At 43.5% G+C, this 14,929-nt stretch overlaps 1 protein-coding gene across 4 annotated transcripts in view; it reads left to right on the top strand.

Moving 5' to 3' along the window:
- The first annotated feature begins 207 nt into the window (after positions 1–207).
- LOC134360004 (cohesin subunit SA-2-like) overlaps positions 208–14,929 on the top strand; it is a 109,499-nt gene continuing 94,777 nt past the window's right edge. For 3 of the 4 annotated variants that reach the window (XM_063073976.1, XM_063073979.1, XM_063073978.1), the window contains exons 1-5: positions 208–351; positions 1,864–2,036; positions 2,792–2,891; positions 8,061–8,186; positions 14,343–14,468. In XM_063073976.1, the coding sequence (XP_062930046.1) occupies positions 1,873–2,036; positions 2,792–2,891; positions 8,061–8,186; positions 14,343–14,468 (516 nt within the window). In that variant the 5' untranslated portion in view covers positions 208–351; positions 1,864–1,872. Of the gene's footprint in view, positions 391–1,863; positions 2,037–2,791; positions 2,892–8,060; positions 8,187–14,342; positions 14,469–14,929 lie in introns of all 4 variants that reach the window. The other variant, XM_063073977.1, reaches the window with a different exon arrangement.

Consider the following 14,929-nt stretch of genomic DNA (forward strand, 5'->3'; position numbering starts at 1 on the left):
CAGGACAGTGGGCTGGGGTGCTGACGATTCAGCGTGTGTGTGTGGTACAGAAGTCATGGAACATACGACTTCTTTACCCAGAAGATGGAGGGGAGACAGGAGAGAGCATGTCTCTGTCCGGCACTGGGACCTGCTTGTCACTTAGCCCTTTGATTCCGCCGGCGGTGCCTGTTACAAACATGGCGCTGGGGAACACAACAGCAATACCTTGCCAGTCACAATGATGGCGGGATAAGCAATGGGCAGTTCGCCAGCTCGTTAACCACGCGATGACGTCACACGTTTTAGCGCCAGTTTTGGGCGCGCGGGAGAAACAGTTTGGAGCCGCGTCTGTGAGTAGGAGCGGGAGAGGTGAGTGACAGGGGAGGGGGAGGCAAGAGTAAGCATGAGGTGAGTGACGGAGCAGGTGGGGGGGTAATAAAATTAAGTAAATGTAAAATGGGGTGAGTAAATAAGGAGGAAAGGTGAGGGTGACGGGAGGGGTGGTGGGGTAGGTAGGGGTGAGTGGAGAGGGTGAGGTGACGGGGATGAGGGTGAAGGTGTGGGTGAGGAGAGGGGTTGAGGGTGGGTGAGGTGGATGACGGTGAAGGGGTAGGTGGGGAAGGGGAGGTTTGAGAGTGTGAGAGTTGAGGTGAGGGTGAAGGGGTTGAGGGTGGGTGAGGGGACGGGTTGAGGGCGAAGGGGAGGTTTGAGGGTGGGTGAGTGGTGAGGGTGAAGGGGTGGGTGAGGGTATTGGTGAAGGGGTGGATGTGGAGAAGGGGAGGTTTGAGGGTGGATGAGGGGAGGGGTTGAGGGTGTGAGAGTTGAGGTGAGCGGAGGGGAAGTGAATGTGAAAGGAACTTGAGGGAAGAGGGGTGTGAGGCAGTGAGAGTGAGTAGAGGAGTGGTAGTTGTGTGTGGGGATTGGGGAAGGGTGAGGAGGGGTGTTGGGTGGGCTGACCAGTGTGTAAGAGTTAGATAGGGGGAGGGTTTGAGGGAGGAGGGGTGGGAAGCGGAGTGATCATGAGAGAGGGAAGGGACTCCTGTGTGGTGAGGGGGGTGGTGCGGCTTGGCAAGAAGGAAGGACGGGGTAGAGTTGAGGGAATTGAGAGAGCGAATGAGGGAGTGGAGGGGAGGTAGTGAGTATGGGAGGAGGGAGGGGTGGGAGAAAGGGAGAGAGGAAGGAGGAGGTAGTAGAGTTGAGTGGGAAATGGTGAGTGATGGAGAGGTGTGAGGAGGGGTAGCAAGTTAAAATGAGGAAGGAGAGAGGTGGAGTGACATTGGAAGGGGAGAGTAGATGGAATTTAGGTGAAGTGTGAGAGTGGAGGGGAGCGCAGGTACGTGGAGAGAACAATTTGGGGGAGATTTCATGACAGATATGGGTGGGGTTGTGCAGGAGGCTGAGTGGGGAGGGGTGAATGGCAGAAGAGCTTGGTGGGGTAGGGAGAGGGTGCAAATCAGGTAATTGGTGAGGAAAGAGACAGGTGGGAGGGAGGTGTTAATGGGGAGAAATGTGTTGGTCTGTGGGATGGATGGGGTCTGAGATGTGTGGGGTGGCCAGATGGGACAGATGTAGGGGAGGGTTGAATAGGGAAGTTGCAACGGGAACAGTATAGTCAGGTGGCAGAATGGAGGAAGGCTAGTAATGAGAGAGAGAGTGACCAGGGAGGGTGGCAGTGAAGATGGGCTGTGGGGGAAGGAAGTGATGAGGTAAGAGTCTTATTGTGGGTGGAGGGAGGGTGAAGCCTGCTAAGAAGTGGAGGCAGGGCAGAGACTGAGAGCAGGTGCTCAGTCAGATGGAATGGGATGCTGATTTGTGTGGGGAGGTGGTTTGGAGCAATAGATCTTCAAGAACCATTTTGATTTCAGTCTATTTGGTTTACAGGTTGTAGTCATGCCGATACTAAGATCAAAAAAGGTTTCTCAGAGCTCTGAGAGCCTGCCATCCTCTTCTCCGGGTGTTCGTGGGAGACGAGCAGGATCACAGTATTCCAGCCCCACCTATTTCCGCGGAGAGCAAGTTGCTGAGCTGCTGGTTGGACAGGATGCTGACTCTGAGTATGCAGCCATTGTGGGAGGGCAAACCACCATCCTGCATACAAGAATTGTGATTTCTTAAATCATGCAGTATAGAAGCAGATCCTTTGGCTCGCCCTATTCATAATAGCTAATCAGACATCCCAGATCAGCATTTGGTCTGTAGCTTTGTTTGCTTGTGCTCTTACAGACCTATCTTAAAGTTGCCACCATTCAAATTCCATGCACCCTCTGGATGAAAAAGAATTTTTTGTGTATCCACTTCAAGCTTTTTGTTTTTTAAAGCCTTTGTCATAACTACCGTTTTATATTCTATGGCCTGGCTTATGCAGGCTGGCATTCTGCATGTTTTACTTACTACTTTTTTTTTACCTTGAGGGTTCTGTACAGTACCAATGTCCTTCTGTTCCTCAATACTCCTGAGGACCTTTAGTGCAACCTGATGCATTTTGAGAGTACTTGCTATGTTTCACTGAATCTTAGCTTCATTAGTACTTCCAAAATTCATCATGTTGCACTAAAAAGGATTGAATTCTGCCATTACTCTGTTTAACTTGCCGGTGAACCATTTCATCATTTCACTAATCAAATATCAAGAGGTAGGAAGTAGTTAGGTACAAGCATAGGTCAAACCTGGGAGGTTGTAAGAGCAAGGGGTCAGATCCTTGTGTGGGGAGAAGGAGGAGGTGCAGAGGACCAATTAGCAATAAGATACCCCACTCCCCATCAATGTCAGGAACTATTTCTATATCTAACATTTCCTTTCTTTCTCCCAGTGATATATCAAGTGAATCAGAGTCGGACACAGGGAGTGACTTTGAGGAGACGTTAAAGAAAGGGAAGAAGCAATTGCCTTCCATTACACAGCAGGCACCGGTAAGTGAACCAGGCCGGTCATTGTTTGTTTACAGAGTTTCAGCAAAGCCAAACCTGTTTCCATCTTTGAAAAAGTGACCATTGGACTGAAAGCAATTTTTTCTCACGAGCCAGGATATTGTGCAAGTTAAAGTACACTCCATTTTCATAAACGCACATGAGATGATAGTCTCTTTTATGCCATTTTGATCTCTCACACATGGCTGGTATTTATTTCATTTTCAATGTTATGGTCTCTGTCAAAAAACAGACATGGCTCAGGGCAGCAAGAATTACATCTGGCTGCACTTCAGTAAGTTAGCTAACTTAAAACTTTTCTCTGTGGTCCTCCCCTCAAACTGGATTTTGTTGCCATGCTTTTATGTGTAGCTTCATGTGTTCCCTTTTCTCCCCATCATAGCTAGTCCATTCCCCAGTTTTCATCTATCAATATCTCATCATGCAGTTCTTCTCTTTATCTTCAGAATTGCTTCATTCTTTCTACTTGTCCATTAGATCGCCTACTGCCCTTTCAACCACCTGCATGTTTAATTTGGCTATGTAAATTCAACACTTCCTCCCATTGCTGCTAAAATTGTAGATGTTCTGTGCCTAGAGGAGATGCTAATAAGTGATCAAAGTCTTGGTCACGTTGGGTTTTTCAGAAGCAGCGTGATTTAGGGACAAAACTCAAAGTTAGTATCTAATTCAGAGGAGGCATGCATGTCATTGGTGGATTATTGTCAGAGTGGTACAAATGCTTAAATCTTAAAGATTATAAATGGAGGTGGATGCAGATGCAAATGTATGTCGACGGTTGGGTCAGTAATGGAAGTGATGTGAATACATGAGAAAGGATTTTAAACTGGATGTTTTGGTGAAGTGAGAATCAGGTTTAATATAACAGGCATACGTCATGAAATTTGTACTAATTGTTGAGCCAATGTACTAATTCTTGCCACTATGAGTAATTATCCAACTAGACTAGATACTTTTGAGAAGATTTCATTGCCACTGTAGAAGGCAGATATGAAGCTAATGGAAGAAAAGCAGGAGATAATCAGTATGATTGAAAAGATGATGCGAGTGAATTATAAACAACAATTACTGGGTGTTTCTCATGAAAGTTAGAGGCAAAATAAATGGTAGTTTGAGGATTTCAACAATGTGGGTAATGTTGACATGGTAAGCTGTTTTAGTTTGTGCAGGTAGTAGAATAAAACTTGCTTTTGAAGAGGAATTTAATGAGCAGTGGGGACAGTAAGTTCATTGCTGAACTGTTATTTATGTGATTCAAGATTGTTTTATATCATTTCCTGTAGACAAGTAAGGAGAGAAAAGTAATTGTTGCTCCAGATCTGCTGAGCGCCAAAAAAAGCAAGATAAGGAAGACAATAAATATAGGTAAACAACAGGAATTCTGCAGATGCTGGAAATTCAAGCAACACACATCAAAGTTGCTGGTGAATACAGCAGGCCAGGCAGCATCTCTAGGAAGAGGTACAGTCGACATTTCAGGCCGAGACCCTTCGTCAGGACTAACTGAAGGAAGAGTGAGTAAGAGATTTGAAAGTTGGAGGGGGAGGGGGGGATCCAAAATGATAGGAGAAGACAGGAGGGGGAGGGATGGAGCTAAGAGCTGGACAGGTGATTGACAAAAGGGATAAGCGGCGAGAGGTAGAGTCAATAAAATGTGAGTACCTGGGATCCTCAGAAGGTCCAAATTGAGAGGCTCGGAAACGAATCCTAAAGCCAACTGGAGTAAGTTGGCGACGGAGGCACGTTCAAAGAAAGGATATATGGCTGTGATAGCGAGTCTGAGTCAAAATGTGGTCGAAAAGTTGAAGAGCCGAAGAAATTACAGATGGGGAGCAGTGAGAGATGGTTTCACTGAACTCCCGTCAAAGAGAGGATCTAAACTTCTTTGGTGTAGGTGTCACTGGAAGAGGCTTCACAGTAGTGAATTTAAAAACGCAAACAACAGGAATTCTGCAGATGCTGGAAATTCAAGCAACAGGAATTCTGCAGATGCTGGAAATTCAAGCAACAGGAACACTGTCCAGCTCTTGGCTCCATCCCTCCCCCTCCTGTCTTCTCCTATCATTTTGGATCTCCCCCCCCCCCAACTTTCAAATCTCTTGCTCACTCTTCCTTCAGTTAGTCCTGACGAAGGGTCTCGGCCTGAAACGTTGACTGTACCTCTTCATAAATATAGGTACATAGGATAGCTTGTATATGCCCATTAGAAGATGGTAGGCTGTACAAAAGGTGACTGACAGAAAATAATAAAGTAATTATGGAGTTTGGAGATGTTGATCAGTCTTACCACTTGGAGAAAGTAATTTTTGGTAGTCCTGGAGTGGATACCATGTAGCTTCCTCCCTCACGGGAGTGGAACAAACAGTCTTATGAGCTGTGTGTGTGGGATCCTTCTATGATGTTACTAGCCCTTTTCTGGCACCCTTCTGTATACATGTCCTTGATGGTGGGCAGGCTGGTGCCGGTGATGCATGGGCATTTTTGACAACCTGTTGTAGAGCCTGCCTGTCCACTGCAGTTCAGTTTCCATACCAAGCAGTAAAGCGGCTTGTTAGAATGCTCTCTACTGCATATCTACGTTTGTAGAATGATGTGAGTATGGATGTGCGAAGTCCACCTGTCTTCAGCCTCCTCAGAAAGAGGAAGCATTGGCAAGCTTTCTTGACTGTAGGATGCGTTCTGGGACTGAGAAGTTGTGTGTGATGTGTGTTCCCAGAAGTTTAGAAACTGCTCACGGTTTCCACTGCAGTGCTGCTGACATAGAGAGGGATGTGAGTGTTGCAAGTTCTCCTGAAGTTGATAAGCATCTCTTTTGTCTTGTTGAAATCAAGGAAGATACCTGCGTCTGCCGCTTCTTTGACTGAACTGTTTAGGCCAAGTTGCTGTCGTCAGATCTGGTGTCCGTAGAATCTCTTTCATTGACCACCACTATTTATTCTGCCGCTGACAGATTAAATATAATTTTGTTTTATGAGTTCCATGGTGTTGTATTCACGGAGCTTTGGACAACTGAAATCCATGACTAGAAACTTTGTAACACTATCTTAAGGTCTTAAAGTTAGCATCATTATTGGGAGCTGGAGTTCTCGCTGTGTCCCTGAAAGTTGCTGTCTTTAGGTGAGGTGATTGATCTGGTTTCCAAGGGTTGTCTTGAATCGTAAAACCATAGGGTTTTGCAATGTGCAACATTAATGCAAACGTAAATTGATACAATTTTGAATGGATTAAGGGTTTTTGAAAGACGTGGCATATTTTTTTAAGAATCAGGTTAGCTGCTTGGAATGACTGCTCATCCTTTTGCTAGCATACAGTGCAACAGTACAGCACAGGAACAGACCCTTTGGCCCACTATGCTGTCCTGAGTAATCAAATGCCCAGCTGAACTAATCCCTTCTGTTTACACAATGTCTATAATCCTCACATTTCCTGCACATGATAAGGCCTTTCCTGGTACAAATTTATTATGTCCAGGATGGCCAAGAGAAGGGATATAGAAAACCTGCAGCACAATACAGGCCCTTCGGCCTGAACATGTACTTAGAAATTACTGAGGGTTACCCATAGCCCTCTATTTTTCTAAGCCCCATGTACCTATCCAGGACCCTCTTAAAAGAGCCTATCGTATCCGCCTTCACCACCGTTGCCAGCTGTTAGGGCTTTTTTGGGGTTAGGACATAAAGCGAATATTGACTTCAGTGACTAACCATCAGATCTGAATATACATTGAAGATTAAATTTAAAATACAACTCTGAACAAGGAGTAGACAATGCAGATTTTAATTTGCCCTTTTTTGTTGCATTTGGGTGTCTATAGTATGGGTGCGAAGGAGGGAGGTGTGAAAGGTGTGAATTTCAAAGGAAGCATGGCAAATGTGGATACGAGGAATTCTGCAGATGCTGGAAATTCAAGCAACACACATCAAAGTTGCTGGTAAACGCAGCAGGCCAGGCAGCATCTCTAGGAAGAGGTACAGTTGACGTTTCGGGCCGAGACCCTTCGTCAGGACTAGACGAAGGGTCTCGGCCCGAAATGTCGACTGTACCTCTTCCTAGAGATGCTGCCTGGCCTGCTGCGTTCACCAGCAACTTTGATGTGTGTTGATTGCAAATGTGGATTTCTTTGAATTGTCCTGAAGTTTTCTTTGATTTTTAAAATGATGTGTCGGGCTGGGCCAGGCAGACCTTTTCCAGAAAGGGTCTCAACATGATTCCTGCTGTATCTTGTTTTGTTGAATAAAGAGGCTGCTTTGTATCTGAGTACTTTTCTCCAGTGACTTCAATTCATGCAACAACATTGCTTTAAAAAAAACCCTACTTCAATATATTTTAAATTTAGAAAATGAGAGTAAAATGTGAAATTTGTGGGGGCTGAGTACATTTTCACACTTCTAAGCTTTCACTTACTCATATTGTTAATGTGATCCGTGATGTTGTAAGGAAGATGGATTTTAAAATTGCATGTTCCATTCTTTCTCTTATTGATAAGTGATTTACTTTGAACTGATCCCTTTCTTCTCCTACAATGCCTCTCAGTACACAGTCATATATTTACCTTTGTATTGGAAACTTCAAGTTTTACTCAAACGCACTCTGACCTAGTGAAACTGACTTCCCAAATGAGGATCTTTTTTATTCCCGAGGGAATACTTGTCCATTTCCCTAATGATAAATTGAAAAGAATTATGAATGTCATCAAAATGCAATTAACAGCCATAGCCTCATTCTCTAAATTTAAATTGACATGTGTTTTCCCTAATTTATTGATAACTTTTGGAATCTACACTTTTGCAGCATTTCTGCCTCCATTAACTTGAATGAGTTTTTAAATTGTTTTGTTATTACTGACCCCTTTTTTATGCACTTCTCAAATCCATCTATAGATTTTTTCATTTCTCCTTGTTGTTTAGGACCAGAGGTGTAATTTTTTTCCTTAGTTTTTATTCCACATTTTAACTCGTATGATATCTTACTAATATTTGTAGCATGCCAATTTCTCTTGGCTGCAATTGTTCTTGCCAAAAAATTTCAACCTTAGTCATTTTTTATCTTGCTAATAATCTGATGATGTTGAATTGGAATTCCTGATGTAAATATTTATTAGAAAAAATGTTAAATGCTTAGCTTCTCTTTGTCACACTGATGTCTTTGCAGTCACCTAAGAGACCAAGGCAGGGAGCAACTGGGAAGAAATTAGTTGCGAAGAAATTAAAGTCTAACAGGCAGCGAAAAGTTAGCCCCGTGCCTCAGTCAGAAAATCTGCCAAAAAGTGCCCCACAGGTGAGTATTCAAAACATAGCAGTTGATGGCCTTTGAAAAATTAATCTTTCATAGTATCTGACAGAAATTGGGTATTTTGCATATGTAATTGCTGCTGTGGAAATGTAGCTGTAATTTCCATATGATTAAACTGATCAGCAATTTGATAACCACATTATCAAGAAAGTGAGCATGAAACAAAGTGCTGGAAGAACTCAGCAGGTCAAGCATCATCTATGGACGGAAACTGATGGCTTACATTTTGAGTAGAAATGCTGCCTCAGGGCTCTAGCAACAGGATTTATTCCTGACCTCTGGTGCTATGTATATGGAATTTGCATGTACTTCTGATGACAATATGCATTTTCTCTGGATGTTTTGGCTTCTTCCTGTTCTTTAAAGATGTGCTGGGTTAGTGGCCCCTTCTGATTCGTAGAATTAGTAGGGTGTGAATGACCATAAGACAAAGGAGCAGAAGTTGGCCATTCAGCCCATCGAGTCTGCTCCGCCATTTTATCATGAGTTGATCCATTCTCCCATTTAGTCCCACTGCCCCGCCTTCTCATCATAACCTTTGATGCCCTGGCTACTCAGATACCTATCAATCTCTGCCTTAAATACACCCAATGACTTGGCCTCCACTGCCGCCCATGGCAACAAGTTCCATAGATTCACCACTCTCTGGCGAAAAAAATTTCTTCGCATCTGTTCTGAATGGGCGCCCTTCAATCCTTAAGTCATGCCCTCTCGTACTAGACTCCCCCATCATGGGAAACAACTTTGCCACATCCACTCTGTCCATGCCTTTCAACATTTGAAATGTTTCTATGAGGTCTCCCCTCATTCTTCTAAACTCCAAGGAATACAGTCCAAGAGCAGACAAACGTTCCTCATATGTTAACCTGCTCATTCCTGGAATCATTCTAGTGAATCTTCTCTGTACCCTCTCCAACGTCAGCACATCCTTTCTTAAATAAGGAGACCAAAACTGCCCACAGCACTCCAAGTGAGGTCTCACCAGCGCCTTATAGAGCCTCAACATCACATCCCTGCTCCTATACTCTATTCCTCTAGAAATGAATGTGAACATTGCATTCTCCTTCTTCACCACCGACTCTACCTGGAGGTAAACCTTAAGGGTATCCTGTACGAGGACTCCCAAGTCCCGTTGCATCTCAGAACTTTGAATTCTCTTCCCATTTAAATAATAGTCTGCCCAATTATTTCTTCTGCCAAAGTGCATAACCATATACTTTCCAACACTGTATTTCATTTGCCACTTCTTTGCCCATTCTTCCAATCTATCCAAGTCTCCCTGCAGACTCGGTTTCCTCAGCACTCCCGGCCCCTCCACCTATCTTTGTATCGTCAGCAAACTTAGCCACAAAGCCATCTATTCCATAATCCAAATCGTTGATGTACAATGTAAAAAGAAGTGGCCCCAACACGGACCCCTATGGAACACCACTGGTAACTGGCAGCCAACCAAAATAGGATCCCTTTATTCCCACTCTGTTTCCTGCCAATCAGCCAACTCTGTATCCATGTATGTAACTTTCCTGTAATTCCAAGTAGCCTAGTGTGGCACCTTGTCAAAGGCCTTCTGAAAATCCAAATATACAACATCCACTGCATCTCCCTTGTCTAGCCTACTTGTAATTTCCTCAAAAAGTTGTAATAGGTTTGTCAGGCAGGATTTTCCTTTAAGGAATCCATGCTGAGTTCTGCCTATCTTGTCATATGCCTCCAGGTACTCTGTAACCTCATCCTTGACAATGGACTCCAACAACTTCCCAACCACCGATGTCAAGCCAACAGGCCTATAATTTCCTTTTTGCTTCCTTGCCCCCTTAAATAGCGGAGTGACATTTGCAATCTTCCAGTCCTCCGGAACCATGCCAGTATCTATTGAGTTTTGAAAGATCATCGCCAATGCCTCCGCAATCTCTACAGCTACTTCCTTTAGAACACGAGGGTGCATTCCATCTGGTCCGGGAGATTTATCTACCTTTAGACTATTCAGCTTCCTGAGTACTTTCTCTGTCGTAATTGTAACTGCGCACACTTCTCTTCCCTGCCACCCTTGAGTGTCCGGTATACTGCTGATGTCTTCCTCAGTGAAGACTGATGCAAAATACTCGTTCAGTTCCTCCGCCATCTCCTTATCTCCCATTACAATTTCTCCAGCATCATTTTCTATCGGTCCTATATCTACTCTCACCTGTCTTTTACTCTTTATATACTTGAAAAAGCTTTTAGTATCCTCTTTGATATTATTTGCTAGCTTCCTTTCATAGTTAATCATTTTCCTCTTAATGACCTTCTTAGTTTCCTTTTGTAAACTTTTAAAAACTTCCCAATCCTCTGTCTTCCCACTAATTTTTGCTTCCTTGTATGCCCTCTCCTTTGCTTTAACTTTGGCTTTGACTTCTCTTGTCAACCATGGTTGCATCCTTTTTCCATTTGAAAATTTCTTCTTTTTTGGAATATGCCTGTCTTGCACCTTCCTCACTTCTCGCATAAACTCCAGCCACTGCTCTGCCGTCCTTCCCGCCAGTGTCCCTTTCCAGTCAACTTCGGCCAGTTCCTCTCTCATGCCACTATAATTTCCTTTACTCCACTGAAATACCGACACATCAGAATTTGGCTTCTCTTTTTCAAATTTCACAGTGAACTCAATCATGTTATGATCACTGCCTTCTAAGGGTTCCTTCACCTCAATCTCTCTAATCACCTCTGGTTCATTACAACATACCCAATCCAGTATAGCTGATGCCCTAGTGGGCTCAACAGCAAGCTGTTCTAAAAAGCCATCTTGTAGGCATTCTACAAATTCTCTCTCTTGAGATCCAGTGCCGACCTGATTTTCCCAATCCACTCTCATGTTAAAATCCCCCACAATTATCATAACACTGCCCTTCTGACAAGCCTTTTCTATTTCCTGTTGTAATTTGTAGTCCACATCACTGCAGCTGTTTGGAGGCCTGTATATAACTGCCATCAGGGTCCTTTTACCACTGCGATTTCTTAGCTCAGCCCATAAAGATTCTGCACCTTCCGATCCTATATCACCTCTTTCTAATGATTTAATATCATTTCTTACCAATAAAGCCACGCCTCCCCCTCTGCCTACCTTCCTATCCTTCCGATACACCGTGTATCCTTGGATGTTCAGCTCCCAGAGACATGCCTCCTTTAGCCATGTCTCAGTGATGGCCACAATATCATACCTGCCAATCTGTAGCTGTACGACAAGATCATCCACCTTATTCCTTATGCTGCGTGCATTTTAAGTATAACACCTTAAGACCAGTATTTGTTACTTTTTGCTTTGATTTCACTGCAACTCATCCCAATGGCTACAAATTTGCCCCCTCACCTGCCTGTCTTTCCTGACATCTTTACTGCTCACTATCTTAGATTTATTTCTGTTTTCCCCTTCCTCCGCTCTATCATTCTGTTTCCCATCCGCCTGCCAAATTAGTTTAAACCCTCCCTAACAGCTCTATTAAACCTTCCTGCCAGGATATTGGTCCCCTTCGGGTTCAGGTGTAACCTGTCCATTTTGAACAGGTCATACTTCCCCCAAGAGGAAATCCCAATGATCCAAGAATCTGAAGCCCTGCCCCCTGCACCAGTTTCTCAGCCACGCATTCATCTACCTGATCCTACTATTCTTGCCCTTGCTAGCACGTGGCACAGGTAGCAATCCCCAGATAATAAAATGGATTTAGTCTCAGATGAGTAAGTGGACACTGCACTGTTACAGTGAAGCCCAAAGCAAGTTTGAGGAAAGTAACCTTTCTCCTCTGTCCCCCTTGTCTTTCCTCCTGATCCGCCTGGCTCCTGTCACTCTTTCCCCTCCACTATCCTCTTTATCTGCCCATCACTTACACACTCCTATTGGTTCTTCACCTGCCTCTTTTTTCATTTTTTATCAGATTACATCATCTTCAACACTTTGTTACACTAGTACCTATCACCTTCTAGCTTCTGACAGCATTCCTTCTCTCGCCCCTGCTCTGCCTATCCACTCTGTAACCTGCCAGCTCCGACTTCATTCCTTTCCTTTGCATTTTATACTAGCTATCTCCCTTTTGGTTCAGGTGAAGGGTTTTCCTGTTTTCCTCATTGATTTCCACCTATTATCCACCTGCCTTACTTCCTTTCCCTTCTACCGAAGCTGTTTGAACCCCCCCCCCCCCCCCGAAGTCCCTCTGGTAGTTTGCTGCTTTTTTTTTATATCTTAGGTTCATGTTTGTGGTCACCCTTTACCCTTCTATGCTCTGAGGATTACAGGCCCAAACTCATTTGGTGGGGCAACATTTTCATACCAGAAATTAGCCTGGATAATCTCCTTTGTACTGTCTCCAGTATCTTGTTGTAGGTGAGCAAAGCAGAACTGTATTCATACTGGCAGTATCTCAGGTGAAGCCTTATACCCAGCTACAAAACTACCCTGTTTTTAAATTCCACTGCCTTTGCAATGAAAACCAAAAAATACTCTCTGCCATGTTGGACCTGCCTGCTGAAATTTTGTAATCCACACATTGGAACTGCTAGGTACCTCTGTGTTCACTTCTTGTCTCTTCTCTGGTTTCAGATGGCACTGGTGAGACAGAGCAACGCTTCACTGGCAGTGAAAAAAAATCTACTAACCACTCTATTAATCACAATTTTTATGGACAATGATCCCTGCAATCAATAGCCTGTAACTTCCCTTTCAGAGTTGTGCTTTTGAACCTCCTGTAAGACCTAGGATTTTTGCAGTGTTCTGGGGGATCTGGTAAACTGACCCTGGGCCTGACAGTGAGGAATCAGCTGATATTTGACCATTGCTGCAGCAGACTGGGATAGAATCGAAACGGCAGGTCCAGATTGAAAAAGCTGGTTGCGGGTTAAGTGGAAGTGGCGGCCCATGCCAGAGATTAAGGAATGAGCCGATGTTTGGCTTTGCTGGAATGGACAGGGCAGAATCAAAGTGGCAAGGCCAGATTTAAAAGGTTGGGCTGTCGGGGCCGAAGGTGAAGAAGGGCTAAGCCTTTGTTCAGCTCACTGTTCTGCAAGGTTTACTTGTCGCGCTGAACTGAGGCTGTGGCCTGCAACTAACGTGCTCTTGAATGTGGACTCACTTTTGTTCTGAGTGTTACTTGTTTACTTTTTATTGTTTGCCCGATTTGTTCTCTTTTTTTCACACGTTAGATTTTTAACTGTTTTTAAATAGGTTCTATTGGGTTTCTTTGTTTTCGTGATTGTAAGAAGACAAATTTCAAGGTTGTATATGGTATACATACTTTGAACTTTGTACTTGGGATAATTTTCCATTAGATTTCTTAGCAAAGCATGATCTCACACTTCCACATGTTAAATTCAAGTTGCCAGTCTTTTGCCCACTCCTCGATCTATGTGTATCTGGTGCAGAATCAGAATATCCTTTTCACAATATATCTGTTTTTATATCATTGGCAAATTTGGAAGCCTTGCATTCTTCCAGATCATTAGTGCAAATAGTGAACAATTACAGACCAAAAACTAATACCCAATTCTGACAGTACTGGGAATTACCCCGGTTACCTCCATTTCCTTTGAAAGAACTCGGTTATTTCAACTCTGTTTATCGTGAGACAGAGTTTGTAATGTTCTGACACTCTCTGGTACCATGGGCTTTTAATTTGTGCAGTACCCTCTTATGTGGCATCTTGTGAAGTGCTTTCTAGACATCCAAGCGTACTACATTTACATATTCTCTTCTATCAGATCTCCCTGTTACATCATCAAAGACCAAGCGAATTTTCCTAAACTGATGTTGACGTTTTATTACATTCATCTTTCCTAAATGAGCTATTACCTTTGGTTAATGACTAATTTGATTGGGGGGGGTGGAGGTTGGAGCAAAAGGACTGACTGGTTTGCTCTGCAAAAAGCTGGCACAGACTTGATTGGCTGACATGTATTCTTAGCTGTAATAAGTGAGCAGTAATATATTACTGAGAGAAAAATGCTCACCTAACAGAACTATGGGAGCACATGCTTTAAGGGAATGGTGTGTCAGAGCTTTTGGAATGCAATTTTAGACAAAGAAATGTTAGTCTGCTGGTGATTATCACGTTCCTATGATAAATAACACTGCTCTGCTCTGTTAGTCTATGTAATCTCGTCTTCCTATTTTGTTGTCAGCTGTCTAGGAGACCAAGGCGAGTACTTGCAGAGTCTAACCAGTCAGTGGGAAAAGAAAATGTTGACCGTGATCAAGATGCCAGTAAGATGTCTGGGATCATCAAACTCCCAAAATCTGATACACAGGTAAGTATTGGAACCAACTGATAATTAGATCTAAACCATTCTGGTCAATATGTCATATAGGGATGTGGCCATTTCTAATCCAGGGTATTGATGTTCCTCACTGTCACTTATAAACCAGAGTAACTTCTGGCAGTACTATTGTTCTCATTCCTGGGTCATTAACATTGTTCCCTCTAAGCTATGCAGGTGCATGGCCACGGAGTAACTGAAAACTTCTGTGCACATAGCCTTTGTTGCCATGCAACTAGAATTTTCTTTTATATACTGTTTTAGTAAAGGGCCACGCAGTTTCCAAAAAAAATTCCTCCTCAGAGTAGAATTAAAAGCCAAATTTAAATGCTAAATTAATTATTTCTACCATCACAATGTCTTTACCTCTCCATTCTGCCTTTTTATGTATCTATATAAGAGCCTCTTGAACATTTCGGTGATATCTGTCTTCACTACTACCCAAGGCAGCA

The sequence above is a fragment of the Mobula hypostoma genome, chromosome 21 (assembly GCF_963921235.1).
Source record: "Mobula hypostoma chromosome 21, sMobHyp1.1, whole genome shotgun sequence".
NCBI classification, from domain to species: domain Eukaryota; kingdom Metazoa; phylum Chordata; class Chondrichthyes; order Myliobatiformes; family Myliobatidae; genus Mobula; species Mobula hypostoma.